Source organism: Anolis sagrei, chromosome 2 (genome assembly GCF_037176765.1).
Source record: "Anolis sagrei isolate rAnoSag1 chromosome 2, rAnoSag1.mat, whole genome shotgun sequence".
Taxonomy (NCBI): Eukaryota; Metazoa; Chordata; class Lepidosauria; order Squamata; family Dactyloidae; genus Anolis; species Anolis sagrei.
In genome coordinates this window covers 207,380,141-207,400,766 of record NC_090022.1, presented here as the reverse complement: position 1 = coordinate 207,400,766, position 20,626 = coordinate 207,380,141, and the positions used below count along the sequence as shown (strand labels likewise).

Here is a 20,626-nt window from a genome sequence, read left to right as displayed (position 1 = left end):
GACTGACCTTGGAGACATGCTACAGCCAGCTGTATGTTTTCAGACTAATGGGAAAAGGTGGCCCAGTTAATCATAGCAAAGGAAACTCCGCAGGGAAATAAACACCTGCTGCTTTGTAATTAAATGAATTAAGCAGACTGAAGGCATCTCCTCCTCAATATATGCTTTGTGTGCAGAGGATTCCTGGTTGCTTTTTACAACTGTGGTTCTCAACCTGTGGGTCCCCAGATGTTTTGGCCTTCAATTTCCAAAAATCCTAACAGCTGGTAAACTGGCTGGGATTTCTGAGAGTTGTAGGCCAAAACACCTGGAGACACATGGGTTGAGAACCACCGTTCTAGAAGATCATTTTTCCTGGCATGTAGGAAATCTTGATATAACTCAGACCCATCTACACTGACCATTTAATTTAGTTTCAAACTAGTATTGCTGTGCAGATGATTACATAGGAAATCCTGGAATCTATTTATTTATTTATTTACCACATTTATATACTGCCCCTCACAGCTCAGAGGCGACTTGGAGTGGTTCACAATTGGCAACAATTTGATGCCTCAACAATTATAACAAGTAAAACAATAATAAAATACTGTTAAAAACATTAGTATACAATATAAGAATATTTTAAAAACGTTATTGTGAGTGTCTCCATGTCAAGTCATTATTAAATTGCATTGTCAAGCAGTTTCATGATTTTCTATAACTATGTCGTATTTGGGAAGGCCTGCTCAAAAAACCAGGTTTTCACTTTTCTTCGAAAATTCAGGAGAAAGGGGGCCGATCTTATATCCCTAGGCAGGGTGTTCCACAGTCGAGGGGCCACCACTGAAATATTAAGGTAATTGTTGAGGCACAACATGTGTGCCACTGTAATATTTCAAAAAAGTGTAACATATTAAAACAGAGTTAAAACAGATTAAAATTAAAAACTTAGAAAATACGCCATCCAAAGTTCATGGTCTGAGTCCGTTCCAAGGTCAAATTGCACAAGATTTTGATTCAAAATATTGCATTGCCCTGGTTTCTAAAGGTCTACTCATAGAGCCAGGTTTTTACTCTTTTCCTATAGGGAGGGAGCTGCTCTGATGCCACTAGGGAGGGAGTTCCACAACCGAGGGGCCACCACCATTAAGGGATTTCTTTTGCACACTTTTGTGAGGGTTTGTTGTCTGATGGCCACAGTTTGAAGCTAGCTTCGAATTGCATTAAATTGTTAATGTAGATGGAGTCTCAGAAGAAACAAACTTCCTGCAACTTATCATGCAGTCCTTATGCTATGAAGCCAAGAGGACCACCTTGTGGTGCTCTATACCTTGTGGTCCTCTATACCATTCGTGTAATCTTTCCCCAATCACTAGACTCACTAGGAGTCTGAGAATTGCAGTCCTATCAACATCTGCAGGAACATACATTCCCCATCCTTGCTATGATGAAAGTCCCACTGAGTGTGGAATGGCTGACTTCCAGGTAAGTGAATAAAAGAATTGCATTGATGATCAGAAGTCTGGGAATTTCTGTTCGATAGCACAGTGGAAATCAAGGGGTCCTTGCTGTGAATGCGCAATCCCAAAATTCCTGTCTCCATCCTGGCTAGTGATAAATAGACATTTTTAATCCCTCTAAAGCAGAGCTTTCCAAACATTTCATGCTGGTGACATACTTTTTAGACATGCATCATTTTATGACACAGTAATTCAGTTTTAGTAGCAAACTGGAGGTTAATCCAACCCCTTATAAGAGATATGGACACATACATAAACAATAAAGAAATGTATGGAGATATAACATAGTTCATGAAAACCTTTGATTTATATTTTATGATTTATAAAATAATAACAAACAATTCTAAGATTTTTGACATTTATTGAAAATCACTTATTGGAATTCATCATTTTAAAGCATTACCTGATAAATAAAGATGTCTGTGGGAAAATGTACTCTTGGGATCTCTTACAGCTCTATGATTCTAGCAACTTCCATAATTTAGAGCAATCATTCCTGAACTGTGGTTGTCCAAGTGTTTTGAACTTCAGCTCCAAGAATCTCTGACCATTGGCCAAAGTGGCTGTGACTGCTGTCCATCGGTTCAAAACACCTGGAAGACCAGAATTTTGGATTCACTAGTTTAGAGAGATCCCAGGACTTTAAAATAACTCTAGAAAATGGCTTAATGATAGAAACATCTAGCAGGTCACAAACAGAGATAGGACACATTACAGTTTGGATAACAGTCCCCAGAATCCCAATCTTAGCTAATTATTGGGAAGATTATAGTCCAAAAGAAGTGTGTTTTCAAAGCAAAATCCATCCTTTATATATTATGTTGTATGACAAAGTTACTGGGTGTGGATCCATTGCAGTCTTGCGGTTGACAGACTGGATTTGGTAAATCAAATATTACAAGCTGAAATGGTTGGGGAGAGCACAGATGGAATCAAATCAAGTGATCTATTGGGTAAAATGGAGCAGAAATGAAGCTGCTTTACATAATCCAATGCGTCACTCACAAGAGTCAATTAATAGGGTGAGTACATGCAGAGGCGGCCCTAGGTAATTTTCAACTGTAAGCAAACAGTATTTTGGTGCCCCCCCCCCCCAAAACCAATTACTGATATATATTTTCTGTTCGTCATGGGAGTTCTGTGTGCCATATTTGGTTCAATTCCATCATTGGTGGAGTTCAGAATGCTCTTTGATTGTAGGTGAACTATACATCCCAGTAACTACAACTCGCATATGCCTCAAGAGCGCCCCTGGGCAAAATCAACTATACTGCAAATGCTTACTTTGCGTAATGGGTTGAGCCGCCCCTGAGCACATGAAAAAGTTGGCAGGCCTTCTGTACCTTTAACAATTGTGTGGAAGAGGGAATTTCAGGAGCTCTACCAATTTTAATTTTAAGTAATAAAGAATAGAAGCCATGAACCTTGTTCCAAGGACCCAGGACGCTTCCAGACAGGAGTCAATCCCATGCCGAAATGGGTTTTAAAAATCCACTTCATCTTGAGTTTCTGCCCCATAGTACCTCAAAAACCCAGGCTTTCCCAGGAAGGGTGGCTACATGCCACCCCAGAGCCCCCCAAAATAATCCCTTAAAACAGTGGTTCTCAACCTGTGGGTCCCCAGGTGTTTTGGTCTACAACTCCTAAAAATCCCAGCCAGTTTACCAGCTTTTAGGATTTCTGGGAATTGAAAGCCAAAACATCTGGGGACCCTCAGATAACTTATCCCATGCCCTCCTGGAGCAAGGAGAAATATAAAGACAGCCCGGTAAGTTTTCTTTTATTCTAAGGGGTTATTTTGGGGTTTGGGGGAGAGGGGTGCCCTCTCAGTCTTTCGGGCTCCTGGAGCCCAAAAAGTCAAGATGGATGTGTAGATTGGGCCCGGGGATAATGTGACGTGGTCTCAGGCCCACGTCATTTGGACGCCTCCTGTAAAATCGAGAAAGGTCCCGGTTTTTAGATCTGTCTGAATGAGCCCTCACTCTAACAATGTAGCAAGTGTGATTTGGAGTTCAGATTCTCTAGCTGGTTCAATATATGCAGTGCTACAATGCTAACACACTTCAAAACAAATACAGTATACAAATACAGTAAGTAAATAAATAAATAACATGTACTGGAGTAAGGAGCGTTCTGTCCTTTTAATGGTTGGGTAGAAGAGGAAATTTCATCCATTTTGTTTGTTGCCTAGTTGTATGGTGAATAACTCTTGCTGAAATTCTAACTTCTATACAGTCATTAAGAACCTTCTGCCATTTTTATTCTGGAAATCCTAATGCTGTGGTTCTAAGCCTGGGGTCCTCAGATGTTTTGGCCTTCAACTCCCAGAAATCCTAACAACTGGTAAACTGGCTGGGATTTCTGGGAGTTGTAGGCCAAAAACATCTGGGAACCCCAGGTTGAGAACCACTGTCCTAAGGACAAGAGCACAGAGAATATGATCTCTGAACTACTTCTACATTCATGCTCTTTGCAGAAGCAAGTTAAGGTTGACCTCTAGTTGAATATGTGGATCCCATTGGGGCAAAACTATGATAGCTGGGACCCAACGCTACGCTAGTTGTGTAACACAGCTCTGAATTAAGGAAGGGAAGAGGTGTGCGAATGAGAGACATCTACGTCAGAACATTGTTCACCAGAAAGGGGGAGAGGAAACATTTCTACCCCATTTACTGTCTTCGTAAGCTGTTGTTTATCATGTAATGGTAAATAACTCTAACATTACTTCACTCCCCTTAAGCAGTATGCTTGGCTGTTTGTTATCCCCACTACTGTCTGCCCCCGCCCCCTTCTCACCTGCGTTGCACATGTGTTCCCTTCATTAATTCTGCCCCGCGTTGCACAACCAGCATAGGCTCCCAGTACTAGCATAGGGTCTCAGATATCATGCTTTTGCTCCCATTAGATCATACTGCTTCTAATGATTTGAGGTGCCATAAGTATGAAGAGCCAATGTGGTGTAATGTTTGAGAGCTGAAGTAGGATCCTCAGAGAGCTTTCTGTTCATTATGAGAATATACTAGGTGATCTTAGTCATGTCATATGTCTCAGCCAAGAGGAAGGCAATGGCAGACCTCAGAATAAATCTTATCCCCAAACCCAATGATCATGTAGTCATAAGTTGGTGTTGACCTGAAGTACATAACAATGATATCAGCAAAATGAAAATACAGCTCCTATTGCTCATTCTGTTTATAATGGCTGAAATCCTGTAAATATATGCATTGGGTTCTTGTGTCACTTACCCACAAAAGACAACATAAGGTAAGATGGAGTTTGGAAACACAGTCTTGTACCACCTTCTGTCTCTGACCCTTCTGTCTCTGGCCCTTCTGTCTCTGGCAGAAACCCAAAGAGCAAAGGCAAAAACTATTTTAGTTAGAGCTTTGATGGTGAAACCGTACAAACTGCTACTGCAAAAAAAAAAAAAACCTGGATAGATATCTCAGTTTGCACCATGACATACAAAACCATGCTACCTTATTAAAAGGCTCACTTTATGCTTTTTTATTTTTGGTATCCTCCTGCTTGGATAACCTAGAAATGTAATCTTGGTGTCTAATCAAATGGTTTTGAAATAAGTGGGTTCGCTGAAAATGATCCTCCTAACAATTCGAGGAGGAATGCTATCTCGCGAAATGGTTAGGTTTAGGCTATTTTAGCATGTCTTGGACCTCCTGGGTAACTTCAGATGTATTTGCACTATTGAATTAATACAGTCTGACACCATTGTAATTGCCATGGCTCCTATGGGATAATGGGAGTTATAGTTTTACACATTATTTAGCCTTCTCTGCCAGAGGCCTGAATTAATACAGTCTGACACCATTGTAATTGCCATGGCTCCTATGGGATAATGGGAGTTATAGTTTTACACATTATTTAGCCTTCTCTGCCAGAGGCCACTGGTTCCTCGCCAAATAAAAACTTCCAGAATTCCATAGCACTAAGTCATGAGAGTTAAAGTGGTATCAAACTGCATTAATTTGCCTATGTAGATGCACTCTTAGACATATAATTCAAATATTTGGGGCGGGGGGCTAGATCCACTAAAGGCCAAACAATATTGGATTTTCCACAATTGGCGGTCACTATTTTTGTTCTCTTGTCTTCATTGCTTGTGAGAAAACTTAATATTATCCTTGTAACTAGTATAAGTCTGTCCTAAAAGGTGACTAGCCTATATGAACTTCCTGAAAGCTAGTTCAGATTTGAGTTATACTTATTCATAGTGTTCCATGCTTTAATAATAGCTATATATATAGTGTAGGTTTAATGTGGACTTACTTCCTAGTTAACATGAGCTGCATAATTCACCTAGATACATGGATATATCCTGTTATTGCAATGCAGTAAGTGAAGTAGTCCTCATCCTATTGAATTAGTACCTTGTTTATCCCAAAGGTGGTTAATCCAAAGCTCTCAGTTTGCTTCAGTTTTGATACTACCTTTACCACAAAGAGCTCAGGGTCTTGCACATAGTTCCTAGGGGCATTCTGGCTGACATCTCATCTTCAAAACACATTATTATTATTATTATTATTATTATTATTATTACAATTAGTAGTAGTAACAGTGGGTTGCTGTGTGTTTTTCAGGCTGTATGACCATGTTCTAGTAGCATTCTCTTTTGCCTGCATTTGTGGCTGGCAACTTCAGAGGTTTTTTGGAGGTAGTAGTAGTTACCCATCACTCTTTGTCATTTGAGGTGGAACACAACACAGTTAAAAGACATCACTATGAAATTCATATCATAAAATGAAAACATTAAAACACACCATCACAAAATACATATATTAAAATACATAGTGCAAGGATTAAAATACAACACAAATACATATATTAAAATACAAATATAATTTAAGTTTAAAATTCACCATTTAAAATTTACTAGGTAGGTCCGGCGGAAGAGGTAGGTCTTTTTTCTGTCTCGAATGCTGACACTCATTAAAGTAGGTTAAACTGAAAGAAAAAAACATACTGGGAGTCTGAGTCAACAAACCTTGTTTATATGAACACACAGTCCTAGATTTATGTGGCTTAAGGTATGTGAATCACAAAATGCTTACCACATATTATAACACAATGGGGAGAACACCACTAGGTCATATTGGGATAGGAGTTAACATAGCAAATTACAATGCAATGATTCCCAGAAATGTGGAGATGTAAGAGAATCGGCTAGATACCATTGAAACTCCAGGATTAAACAATCACATTCCCTCATGCCGGGAAACATGTTGCATATGCAGGCTGTAGTACTTGGCCATTACAGTTGCTGCCTTCTTAGAATTCTTTTTTTAAAAACAAAATTGTTAGAGCACCAAAGGTTTCAACAACCAAAAAGAAAACCCTGGGTGCACCTATTCTGTAGAATGAATCTGTTTCAACTGCACTGGCTCAATGCTATGGAGTCATGGGGGCTGTAGTTTCACAAAGTCTTGAACCTTCTATGGCAAAGAACGCTGGTGCCTCATCAAACTCCTAATCTCAGGATTGCATAGCATTGAACAATGACAATTAAATGACAGGTAACATCCCTCAAATTTGAGCTCCAGGTGCTCCTGAAGCAGCTTCCCCTTTTGCTTTAGCTCAGCATTAAGAGTACCATATTACACAACCCTAATGCACACCCTGGAACAATTTCATCAGCATTGCCTCTGAAAAATCTTGCAAATCTCTTGGGAACACAGGCGGACAAATGTCAGCATGCTGGAAGAGGCAAAGACCACCAGTACTGAAGTGATGCTCCTATGCCATCCACTCCCCTGGACCAGCCACCTTGTCAGAATTCCTGATCACTGTCTCCGAAAGTAGTTACAATACTCCCAACTCAAGAATGAAAAACAGAATGTTGGAGGATAGGAAAACAGATTTAAATATGGGCTTAAAGCCAACCTTAAAAACTCTGGCATAGACACTGAGAACTGGGAAGCCCTGGCACTTGAGCTCTAATTGGAGGTGAGCTGTGACCAGCAGTGCTACAGAATTCAAAGAGGCATGGAATGGAGGGTGAAAGGGAAAAACGGGCCAAGAGGAAGGTGCATGAAGCCAACCCTGACTGGGACTGCCTTCCACCTGGAAACCGATGTCCTCACTGTGGAAAAACATGCAGATCAAGAATAGGTCTCCACAGCCACCTACGGACCCACCACCAAGACACTAAACTTGGAGGACCATCATCCTCAGACAAGGGATCACCTAAGTAAAGTTAGCACACTCTAATTTTGGAGAGGTAATTTAACCAAAAAAATTGTGAGCTTTACATTCGAGTAAATATGGTAGTTATCTACTTTTGGTATTTGCTGTCTCTCAAAGTGCTCTCTTTGCTAGCACCTAATGCTACAACAATTCCAGAATAGGACACTACCATAAGGAATCCATTCTTGCAACAGTCCCTCCCTCAGTCTGGTTTAGCTTTAAGCAACTATCTAAGAAAACCAGGGCCAGGTCGGTCTTGAAGCAATGTGTAGCATTTGCCTTGGGGATCTAAATCTGAGTATCACACTTAGGCATAAAATTGTTTTTACTGTCGTATTTTTTACTGCCAGGAATGAGGGAGAAATGCATGTGTGGGATTTTCTGCCTCAGGTGCCAAAGTAAACGTGACCACCTTGCTTTGTGGTGGGAAGGGGACTCCATGCGAACTTGCATAGTCCAGTGGTGTGCGAGTAACCAGGCTCAAAATTACCTGAGGAGAACAAGGAATGAAAACAACCCTGTTAGAGGTATTATGTGGATTTCTGCTTTAAAAGCATGGCCAGATTACATTGTCATGACAACAAGCTCGGAGAAACGTACAGGCTAGAAAGAGGAAAAGGTGGAAGAATGGAAGACTACAGATATAGATTTGAAGGCAGGCTAAAGATTCAGATGTGATTGGAACCTAATTAAAGACTTTTGGGAAAAGCCCACCACTAAAACATCCAAACAAATGTTTTTCTGAGTATTCAGAAAATATGAGTTACTAAAGTTGAGCCATTGAGGTTTCATGAAGCAGATTTAGGATGTCATGAAATCACCCGTTTCCTTATTCAATGTTGTTACAGTGTTTTTACTACCAAGACGTGGAGAAGAGTATTTATTTGTTGTTGCCATATGGCAGAATAACCTTTCTTTCCTTGGGAATGTGTGAGGGATGTATTTGTTGTCCCATTTCAGTCAGCAAGATGCCTTGATGATAAGTGAGAAACAGTAAGCATATGAAGCTGCCTTTGGGGAATCAGACTATGAATCCATCTTGTCTACTCCAGTCAGCAGTAGCTCTTTTTCTAGATCTCAAATGGAGGTCTTTCTCGGCACTGAGGTTTTTCTTTACTTGTAGTCAAGGATACCAGGAAATGCACCTTCAGACTAGGAGTGCACCCACACTGTAGAATCAAAGCCTTTGAATCCATTTTAACTGGCATGTCTCAATGCTATGGAATCATGGAATCACTGTAGTTTTACAAAGTCTTTAGCTTTGTCTGCCAAAGAGGACTGGTGCATCACCAAACTACAACTTTCAGGACTTCATAGCATCACACCATACCAATCAAAGTGATGTCTAGCTGAATTCTACAGTGTAGAGCAGTGGTTCTTAACCTGTGGGTCCCCAGGTGTTTTGGGCTACAATTCCCAGAAATCCCATCCAATTTCCCAGCTGTTAGGATTTCTGGGAGTTGAAGGCAAAAACATCTGGGGACCCACAGGTTGAGAACTATTGGCATAGACATATCCTAGGGAGACCACCCTCAGCTTGTGACCTACAAATGTGTTACATCAGCGGTTCTCAACCTGGGGGTTGCGACCCAAAGGTGGCTCATTTGGCCATTTTCTGGGGGTTGCCAAAGTGCCTTGGCTGGCCCCGCCCCCTCGAAAATGGCTGCCGACCCCCTGAGCCAGTAACATGGCACTCCTGGCAGGCTCCTCCTCCTGCTCTTCCCACAGACCTGTAGGTAGTCAGGAGGAGGAGCTTTGGAGGCAAAGGCACGGGGGAAGAAGACTCACCCTCGGTTTTGGCCTGCAAGGTGAGTAAGCTGCTTCTTGCCCTACTCAATGCCTGGCCATCCGTGGAGACATTTCCCCAAGTCTCTGTTTTCTGTTGATTATGGGAGTGCTCTGTGCCAAGTTTGAGTCAATTCCATGGTTGCATGAGTTCAGAATGCTCTTTGATGGCAGAGGAACTATTCCTCCCAACAACTCTCAAATGTCAGGAAAATAACCCTAAAACTCTCCATTAATTTCTGTTGGTTATGTGAGTTCTGTATGCCAAGCTCATTCAATTCCATTTTGTTGGAGTTCAGAATGCTCTTTGATGGCAGAGGAACTATAAATACCAGCAACTGCAACTCCCAAATGTCAAGATCCATTTTCCCAAAGTCCACTATTGTTGAAATTTGGCCATATTGAGTATTCATGCCAAGTTTGGTCCAGATCCATAGTCATTTGGGTTCACGGTGCTTTCTGGACGTAGGTGAACTACATCTCCCGTAAATCACTGTCAATTCCTCTCAACCTCCTCCTGTATTTTCTGTTGGTCATGGGAGTTCTGTTTGCCAAGTTTGGTCCAGGCCTGTAATTCATGGGGGATCTCAGTGGTCTGTGGAAGTCAGAGCTGAATTGGTTGAAGGTACTGAAAATCCCATAATCTATTCTCCATACTCCCCTAAACATATTGTTTTTGTGATTAATCACTATGCTTTAATTATGTTCAATTTGTAACAATGAAAATACATATTAGATATTTGCATTAGAATTCATAAGACTAGCAAAGTTATTTATGAAGTAGCAACGAAAATATAGTTGGGGGTCACCACAACATGAGGAATTTTATTTAGGGGTCACGGCATTAGAAAGGTTGAGAACCACTGTGTTACACTGAAAATGCCCAACTTCCCCATAAAACAATTTAGAGATAGCATAACATGTAGTCTCAAAACCCACTGAGATATCAAGGAGTTGTGGATAATGAGGTTTATTGTCCATTCCCATCAGGAGGCTCTCTTACTGCATAGAAATTGACTAGAAGAAATGTTAATACCAGGAAGTCAGCAGACACAATGTCAAAGCCACATTTGAAGAAAAGGAAGAAAATTCAATGGGCTTACTCAATTCTGAGAAAACAATATAGAGTGTTGTAAGATGCTCATGATAACTATAATTATGATTGGCAGGCATTTGATTTCACTGTTTTTTTCTTGAAAACAAGGTTTACAAAATTTACAGTGGTGGAGAGAACACACTGAGTTCAGATTTTTTTAAAACTTCATGGCTAAGGAGATGTTAAGTGATTTTACTTACAGTAAAATCATGGGTTCTGAAACCCAGTGTACCTCACTAATCCATAAGGCCAAATCGGGACTAGGGTAGGTCATAAGGCAAAAGCAGAGACTTTTATTATTTCTGGTCAGAAAGGACAGCAGTGGAGAAAAGCACTCCAAAGTACTAACATAATGCAATTGACAATACAGAGCATGTTTATTTCATTTGACAGCTATTCAGAAAACCTGTACCAGCTCCTGATTGGCTGGGAACTGTTCAGCTAGGATATGTGCATTGAGTCACTGAGGTCTCTGTGGAGTGCCTTCACTGATTGGCTTTTCGTATGACAGGAAATCATCACTGAATTACTTTGAAGTGTTTGTCCATTCAATGGTCTGCCCCCCGAGAGGGGCGCAATTGAAAGGGCTGGATTATTATATAAAAGATGTACAGTTGGCCCTTTATATCCATGGATTCTGTGTTCATGGTTTCAACCAATCATCACTTGAAAATATTCCTGCCAGAAAAACAAATCTAAAATGCCAATCTTGATTTGACCTAGTGTGAATGTAATTTTGTGCATGAAACAAAGTTAGTATACACTGAACCACCAGAAAAAAATAAAGGTGTCACCATCTCTGTTGCCTATGTGGATAATTTTGGAGCATTTTGGAATTCCAGATAAGGGATGTTCAGACTGTAATAGGCATTGTGTAGAAGAAAACATATCTTTCATGTGGAAGATTTCATTGTGATACTGTGAAATACTGCCAAAGCCACCTTCTCTGACCACTTGATGAATTGAAGAGGCAGGCTTTCAAATGACAGAGAGCCATATAGGATTTCTTTCATAGGATATATTTTCAAGCCACAGAAATATTTCAGAAGTGTTTCCTTGGCAACTTCTCTTTCTTTTCTTTCACTTTGACGGCAACTCCTTGAGAAAGCATAGGCAACTCCATTAAGAGCAAATTATCTAAATTGCTGTTGTCAGTATCTCTCAGGGGCGGCCGCTAGAATCAGTATTTTTCACAAATCCAGCAGGATTATTGGTTCCTACTATTTCCGGGCAGTGCTATCAACATAAGATGAAATAAGATAAACTCATTTCATTTCTACAGTCACAGAAGATTGATGTTGAAATATCAAGAAACAAGCTGAGCCCAATGGCAGCATTTTATTTATTAGTGACATTTATTATACAGACTTTCCCCCAAAGAGCTCAAAGTAGTATACATGGGTCTCCTCCAGAGATGTTAGGAATATATATAAATTGCTTTTTGCTGGAAGGAGACAGAGAAATGATCGTTTTCCAATTTCAAACTATTTAAAAAATCCCCAATGTTTTGTGCAAACAAATGTGTTTAAAGAATTTCGCATACATTTTAACAGTAATCATTTTAACAATTCTGTGAGATTAGCCAATATTATGTTCCCACCTTGCCAATGATAGATGGAAAAGAGGATTGAAAAGGCTACAGTGTGAAAGCATGGCAATAATGCTATTTGATTGTGGGACTTGCACAGCTCAGTCTCTCAGCTAGAGTACACCTGCTTGGTATTTAGTTCCATTCTCCTGACTTGCTGCCCAGATGTAGTTTCATGTAACTCACCATAGGCATCTTAACTTCCCTCTTATATTTACCACCCAATCAAGATTATAGTTGGGCCTCTCTATTCATAGATTCTATATCCACAAATTCAACCATCCATGGCTTGAAAATATGCCCCCACTCACGAAAATAAGTCCAAATAGCAAATCTTGATTTTGCCTCTTTATATAAGAGACACTGTTTTACTATACAATTGCATACACTGGGACTTGAGTAACCACAGATGTCCAAACCCCAAGAACCTACTGTATTTAAAGCCAAGAAGACCAACGAATACTGTATCCAGGTTGGCCATCTAATGGCATAGACCATACAGGAATGGGGAACTTGTATAACTCCAGTGTTGTTGGACTGCTACTAAAATCATCTACCAGCACTGGCTATGCTGCTTAGGAATGATAGGAATTGGAATTCAACAACTTCTGAAAATTGATCTTCAATTCCTTCAAGGTACACTTTTATTCAGCTATCTTCTGTACAGAGTATGAGCTACTGCTATCTAGTGGAACATGTGTTCCCTATTTCTGATATATTACATCACATTTGAATCAGGTCAGTAGAAATTAATAGGCACCAGTGATAGAAAACTGGGAAATAAAGTGATAATTTTCCCAATTACTTCTCCTCTGGTTTTGTTGTTTTATAACTCTATCTGACTGTGCCATTTGAGAACTAGTGATTGGACATGCTTAGCACTTTAAGCCCATTGGTCAACTCAGTCACTTGTCCATAATAGGGATTAATTTGAGGCCCAAGTGAGCAATCCAGACAGAAATCTTGATGTTACAAAAAAGGCCCCTTCCACACAGCTGAATAAAATCCCACATTTTCTGCTTTGAACTGGAATATATGGCAATGTGGACTCAGATAACACAGTTCAAAGCAGATCTTGTGGGATTTTCTGCCTTGATATCCAGGGTTATATGGCTGTGTGGAAGAGCCCTATGTGACAGAAGCCCAAGAACTGTGGAGCAAACCTGTAGAGTGGTTCTGTCACAAATATATTTATATTAAGTATGATGTGAAAAACTGGAGCAGAAATGTTATTTCCCCACTCTCAGTGACTCCATGCTGGAAGATTTGCAATGAAATAAATTTGGGGTGGGGGTGGGGACATAACACAGAAAATGCCTCACACTGCATAGTTATGGCAGCTTAGTACTGCTTTAATTGGCATACCTCTATCATATGAAAGGTTAGAATGAATTTTCTAGTCCATTTCCCTCAACTAAAGCAGTAGAGCTTCCTGAGAGGGAGCCCAAAATCTCTAATGACACCAGAGAAACTTGGAGTAATATACAAAAATACAGACAACAGATGCTGGAAACATAGGACAAAGGAAGGGTCATACTACCATATGTGGTGGTCTTGTGAAAAAATGTTGGGTTATTGGAAAATGATCCATAAAATGGATTTTACAATGAAACTGGAATATTACTTATTAGGAATGTTTGATTCAGAACTCTTTGCAGACATAAATAAAAAAAACTATTTACTTCATAATTGCAGTAAGAATAGTTTTCGCAAAAGGGTGGAAACTAGAAACAATACCAGATAAGGAATTTTGGTTGGATAAGGCAATGGAGATAAAAGATATGGACAGATTAACATTTTTGTTAAAGAAAAACACCAGCAAAGCCATATGTTTAAAGAATACATTGAGAGAAAACATTGATTTAAGGTAATAAAAGGGAAGATTTGGAAGATGTGAAAAAGGGAAAGAACTTTTTGCTATATATTTAGACTTACTAGAATTGAATGGAAGGAATAACGGAAGTCAATAATTCTTTTGTTTCCCCTCCCTTTCCCCTCCCTACCCTGTCTCTTCCCCTCATCCCCATTCCTCCCTTTCCTTTCCTTTCCTTTCCTTTCCTTTCCCTTGTGCTATCCCCAAATTACCTTTTACTTTCCATTCTGTTTTATTGTGATCTGTAATTCCTTTCAATAAAAAGATTAAAAAAAAACTCTAATGAAATTGCAAATGCTAGAGTGAAATAAAGTGAAGCCATGGAAATTAAAGTGGCATCAAAGTGCTATAACTGAGCTGTCTCGATACACTGAGAGTCTGATAAAAGTTTGGTAACTCAATATGGTCATCAACTTGGATGGTTACAAAGAGGATTAGGCAAATTAATGGAAGAGATGGCTAGCGATGGCACCGAGTCAAGATCTAGCAATTACTTTCAGTTTCAGAAGCAGTTCTGAAAAGTAGAAATAGGAAGGGACTATTGAATTCCTGTCCTTCCCATGGACTGTAGGAACAGGATGCTGGATTTGACAGGTCTTTGATGGGATGCAGCAGAGCTTTCTTCTGTTCAGCGGCTTCACAAGTACATAAAGTCAAGTCAAAGTCAGATTCCATTTTCTCTTAATAAGTGCTTGAATTTCAAATTAGACAGAGTTCTTTTTCTTTTCCAGCTGTTTAGAATGTGATAAAATGAAAACTGAATGAGCTCTGCTCCTGTTTCATTTACCACCTTTCACACACTGTCCAGCTCAGCATTATTAAACCAATTTAACACTCCAAAAATGTATAATTTTCAGTTGCAATAATGCGTTTCCACAGCTCATGTGCCATCTTTTGTTAACATAATCCCTATTTGCATGATTTTTTGTGTGTCAGGAGCGACTTGAGAAACTGCAAATTTTCTTCTGGTGTGAGATAATTGGCCATCTGCAAGGACGTTGCCCAAGGAGTGCCAGGATGTTCCTTTAAAATAATATGCTGGGAGTTACCTACCTGAAAGACTAGAGTTTAGAGATCACTGTTGTAGGACTATGGATTATAATCTGTGAGTTTTCAGATCTTTTGTTGGACTACTACTCTTAGAAACTCTCACCATTTGCTGGGGATAAGTCCTAGTGAGATAAAATCCAAACATAAACCAGACTCAGTTTTGCTTAAGGACTTTTTCACACCACGCAATTACAGCATTATGATTCTATTTTAATGATCATGACAACATCTTATGGAATCCTAGAACTTATCATTTGGCAAGCTCTCTGTCTGAAAATACTAAGTACTCAAGCTAAACTACAAATCCCAGGGTTTCATAGGATGTTGCCACAGCAGTTAAAGCGGAAGCAAAGTGCTATAACTCTGTACTGTGAAAAGGGCCTAATTCTCCAATAATTTTGATATAATTGACCCAAGGGAATGTACAGAAATAATGTGCAAGACCTTTTTCCTTCATCTTGTGCCATTTCATAATCCAAATATTTTCCTACAATAATGTGGTTGATGATGTCCACACATACACTTTTAACCCTTTATTAATATGTTACTGGGTTAGGCCAGAGTTAACATGAACAGGGATTTTTAATAAATTGCTCTCAGCGTCCTCCTGCTGAGAGGAGGGTGTGCCCAGATCTCTGGGGCCGGAGGAAGGAGCCCAATGGGCCACATCCAGCCCATGGGCCATAGTTTGCTTATGCCTGGTCTATATTGCACCTTACTACTATTCTATCTAAAGTCATAATTATCCAGTTGAAATTGCTCTTATCCTTCTGCTGCTATATGGCCTAATGCACTTTACCCATTAGACCTAAATTGTTGTACATCCGCCCTCCTAAAACGGGACTTGAATTATACTACTGGTTGTTGATTCTGATGCTTGTTTCATTTATTTTATTCTTTAGTGTTGTTCTAATGTTGCTTATATTGTTTTTATACTGATGATTGCATTTTGTACATGCTATGTTTTAACTGTTGACTGGCTTGGCCCCATGTAAGCTGCCCTGAATCCCTTCGGGGAGATGGAGAAGGAGTATAAAAGTCAAGTTAAGTTGTTGTTGTTGTTGTTGTTGTTATAAAACTTTATTTATATTCCGCTCTATCTCCCCAAAGGGACTCAGGGGAGATAGACTTATATCAACCAACCATATGATGCAGTTTCAAATTGCATTAAATGGCAGTAGGACCCAAGATAGTTGAAGTGTCCAATGTGGTATAAAGTGTCTAATATAGCTACTTAATGTAATAAAGCAATTACTTGTTTGTTTTTTTACCATTCCCTTGTCATGGTGCTGAACTTATCTACATTCTTTGACTGACTCTTTTACAATTGTCACTCTACTCCCCCTGCTTTCATCATGTAATTTAATTCCATTTTACCAAAGTTATTATTTAATCAAAGTTTGTTGTGTTTTACTTTTTTAAGCTAATGATTACAGGAGTTTTAGCATAGTGATTAGTGTCAATTTGTCTGTGTATTTCTGTTTTTGTCTTTTATTGTTGGTATGGTCAGAGAACTAATCAATAAGCAGATCTATCTATCTACCATTCAGTGAACTTCAGACAAAGTACAGTCAATCAAAATGAGGTTGTATCCTATCAGTCTTTTTTCCAAAAAAAAACCCTTCATCTATGATATGTTGTGTAAGGAGGGTCTCCAACAACGAAGCTTTATACAAAAAGTTGTCATAGAACACAAAAGTTACTTCTCCCTCTCTAGAATCCCGTTTAATGAACAATTCTAATACCACTGTTGTATTAAATGAGTGAATCTAACCTTGACAGCAATATATGATTAATAAAGGCTTTCCCCCTCTCCATTTCGTTAGCTGGCTGAGAGTTTAAACCTGACTAGTCTTCTGGTGTAACATTTAGCTAGTCTCTCCCTTTCTAGTTTGTTAGGATTGAAAACTGGACAGATGTAATTCCCACCAACAGTGCTTCAAATGTAGTGTGGTATAATGGTGTAAGCACTGAATTACATCCCTGGAAGAGCAATGGGTGACTCCTCAATTGGCCATGGAAATCCACTGGATGACCTTGGGCAAGTCACCACTCCTCTGCTGAATGGATCTTGGTAAGAAAACCCCATGACAGTTTTGTCTTAGGGGCACCATATGTTGGAGGCATTTTGAAAACACAGAACAACTAATGAAACATGACTTCCTTTTCTCCTCTTGGACTTTGTTTTGCCTTTAAGAGGGTGGTCCCTCTCCTCAGCATTGCTTCCCTTCTAATGTCCCTGCCCCCCCCCCCATTTTTGCTGTTCCATTGGCCACCCCAGGCACTATTCACGACCTCAAAAGAAACAAATACGTCAGCAGTGTGCTCAGTGTGAGGAAAGCCAGCAAACACCCACACAGGCGGATAAAAAGCCACCCAGCTTAAGAGTGCTGATTGAGTGGCCCTCGGGGACTAGGTCTCATTTAACGTTCCCCTGTCACAGCCTGCTGAAAAGATGGATGAAATTAGCATCAGAAACATGAACTTAATGTCCATTGGCCTGCACTTTTGAAGTTAATGTGGTTAGATGTTTGGTTCTGTGATCCAAGATGTAGTTACAAAAATCTGTTTTCTTTAAGTTGGATATCTGGCTGTTTCCCTAATTTTCTTTGGTGTGCATACACATGTAATCTGTAATTTTTTGAAATAAATATTATAATCTCAAGACCAAAATCGGACAATCAGGGATATTGTGATATATGAGCTAAACATCCTAAGTTTAGTTTTTGTTTTGTTTCTTTTATATGTATGGCACAGTGCTTTTTTCTTTTTGTAATTATTTTGTATTTTGAATCAGATAAAGAATTTCCATCTGCCAGTCTCCACCACTTATCTTACAAAAAGAAAAAAGCACTGTGCCATATATATAAAAGAAACTAAACAAAAACTAAACTTAGGATGTTTAGCTCATATATCACAATATTCCTAGTTGTCTGATTATGCTAAATGTGTGGCTATCCCACCCCTTTCTTCCAGGCAGAAAGGCACAATCAAAACTCTCCTAACAGATGGCCATCTGGCCTCTAAACTCATTGATATGCTTCCCCTATTGAGACGGAAGGGACACAGCAAAACACAGATATTTACTTACTAGATATATCAGTCAGTCTCAGTCTTCTTTGCAGATTCAACAATTAATTGGAACTCTGGCTGGCTGGCTAGCTAGCTGGCTGCTGCTAGAGAGACAAATCTCTCGCCTATCCCAACTGAGGCTTTCTGATGCGAGTAGAATTCTGGGTAATGTAGTTTATGGCAGGACCTTCTGTATTCTCTGCCATAGAGCTCCTCGCCTTCCCAAACTACATTTCCCAGAGTTCTGCACTTTCTTTCGCAGCAAACACTGCCCCCTGCTTTCCCTCTCCTAATGGCAGGAGACCATTAATTTACAGAGGAATGGGAGCCTTTTTGGCTTTGCTTTGCTTGCCTGCCAGGAAAATGAAGCTGTTTTTGGGATCCCTCATTCCAAGATATATAAAATACAATTGACAAAGGATTGAGTAAGTTTTGATTCTTAAGTTTTAGGTGCGGGCCATGCCCACGTGTCAGAAGTCACTTTGAAAGTACAGATTTTAAGAATTTCAATCCAACTTCAGGAACTTTTGCATGACTTCAGAAACTTTTGCATGACTTCAGAAACTTTTGCTGGAAGTTGGAATCCAGTGACAGCTGGAAGGACACACCTGATATGTAATCACTACCCAACGATTTGTATTATCTAGTATGTTTATAGCATATGTATATATGACAAATAGATTCTGGATAACATTCAATTCTCTGGCACTCTCTAAAAGCTTAAGCCATTTTAAAGGTCATCATTCTTACCATGGCATAAAAGTAATTGTTATTTTGGTTTTGAAACTCATCTTAGTTTGACAGTAAGCTTTTCAGTTATTTGAGAAACATAAATCCAAAGCCCCCATGTTCAGGCAGAGCCAATATGATGTTTTGGAACCAGGTTACCCCACCAGACTGGAATTCACACTGTTAGTATTTGTTCTAGCTATTTTAAATTTGTGCTACAAGTTTCTATTTACGGGTTTGTTTTGCTAATTTATAATTGTGCACAAGTGAAAACTTTTATTCCAAAAAAAATGTGTTTCTTCACAGAAGCAACAGAATATGAGGCTCTAAATGAAAGCCAGAAAGTAGAAGACATAACTGTGGTGAGTTGATATGAATTCAATATGTGTATGTGTATTACAAATTCCTTATTGCAGATAGTATTGAGTAAGGAGACGCTTATTTTATTATTGTCACTCCAAAATATAGTAGAGGTTGAACATCCTTGTCCAGAATTTCAAAATACTCCAAAACCCAAAATCATCTATATGGATGGATTGCTTATTTATTATTTACTTCATTTCTATCCCTCTCTTCTCACCCGGTGGGGTACTCATAGCAGTGAGACAGTGGCAGCTTTGTTTTCGTTTCGCACTAAAAATTATTAAAAGTATGGTGTATAACATTATATTTGTGTGTGTAGGACATATACATTAGTTTCCCACTTAGACTTTGGTGCTATGTCCAAGATATTACGTCCAAAATAAGAAAAAGAAATAGAAATCCAAAATACTTCTAATCACAAGAAATCTGTGTAAGGGATACTCAATTTATTTGGATTTTGAACAGCCTGGTATTGGTAGTATATTTATGAAATATGTTTAACATGTTTTTCCTCCTTTATCTTCAACTGTGACATGTATAGACTGTAGAAGGGGTGAATGCAGAAATTAGAAATTGTAAAACAATAAACATTGTAGAAATAGAATGTAAATTCTAGAGATTCCTTTCCACTTTTCAGTTGCTGTCCAGTGTGAAATGGAATTAAAAATTTGATGCTGATTAAATCACGGTTCTACATTTGTGTGATTGTGAAGTCTTTGCTCTGCCTTTTCCTCTCCTCTGCTTTAGTTCCCCCTGTTTATAGGTTTTTCCAATAGTGTAGATTCCTTCCTTTGTATTAGTTTTGGGTGGAGCTTAAAATCCCCCCAGAGACCAGGGTTAGTTAGTCTATTCCATTTGCCTATATAGAGCTCTCTTGCTGGACTCCTCCTTTTTCTACAGTCACTACAGGCTTGGAGCATTGTCTGGTATCCTAGGCCCAAGCAATAAAAAAACAAGCATCCTTAGCACCTGCATTCAGCAGTATTCTTATACCACGAGTCCAAAGGACAACAGAAGCTTATGGCCAGCGTATGCTTCACAAGAAAGAAGATTGAGACAGTTTATAACCATCAGAAGCAGCACACTCTAGAGAGATGACTGCAGCCAGCAAAGCCACCTTTTGTAATGTATTGTTTTACGTTACGTTATGATAGTCCCAGGTGGAGTTAACCCTTTATTTATCTTGTTTGTAGTAAACTCATTCTGGTTATCTTTTCACCTTGCCTAAAGTGCCTCTGTCTGCTAAAGGACTTAATCTTAACAGAAAGTATACAGATAGCTCCTGAGTAAAGCCAGACACTATAGTTTTTCCCATAGGCTTAGGCATGCCATCACAGTGACCACTAATAAGAAGGAACTATGTACAA

At 39.3% G+C, this 20,626-nt stretch overlaps 1 protein-coding gene across 8 annotated transcripts in view; it reads left to right on the top strand.

Annotated features, from left to right (window-relative positions):
* Positions 1–20,626, top strand: part of PALM2AKAP2 (PALM2 and AKAP2 fusion) — a 313,924-nt gene that overhangs the window by 163,501 nt on the left and 129,797 nt on the right. For 7 of the 8 annotated variants that reach the window (XM_060762475.2, XM_067464361.1, XM_060762476.2 and 4 more), the window contains one exon: positions 19,203–19,258. In XM_060762475.2, the coding sequence (XP_060618458.2) occupies positions 19,203–19,258 (56 nt within the window). The remainder of the gene's footprint in view (positions 1–19,202; positions 19,259–20,626) is intronic. The other variant, XM_067464362.1, reaches the window with a different exon arrangement.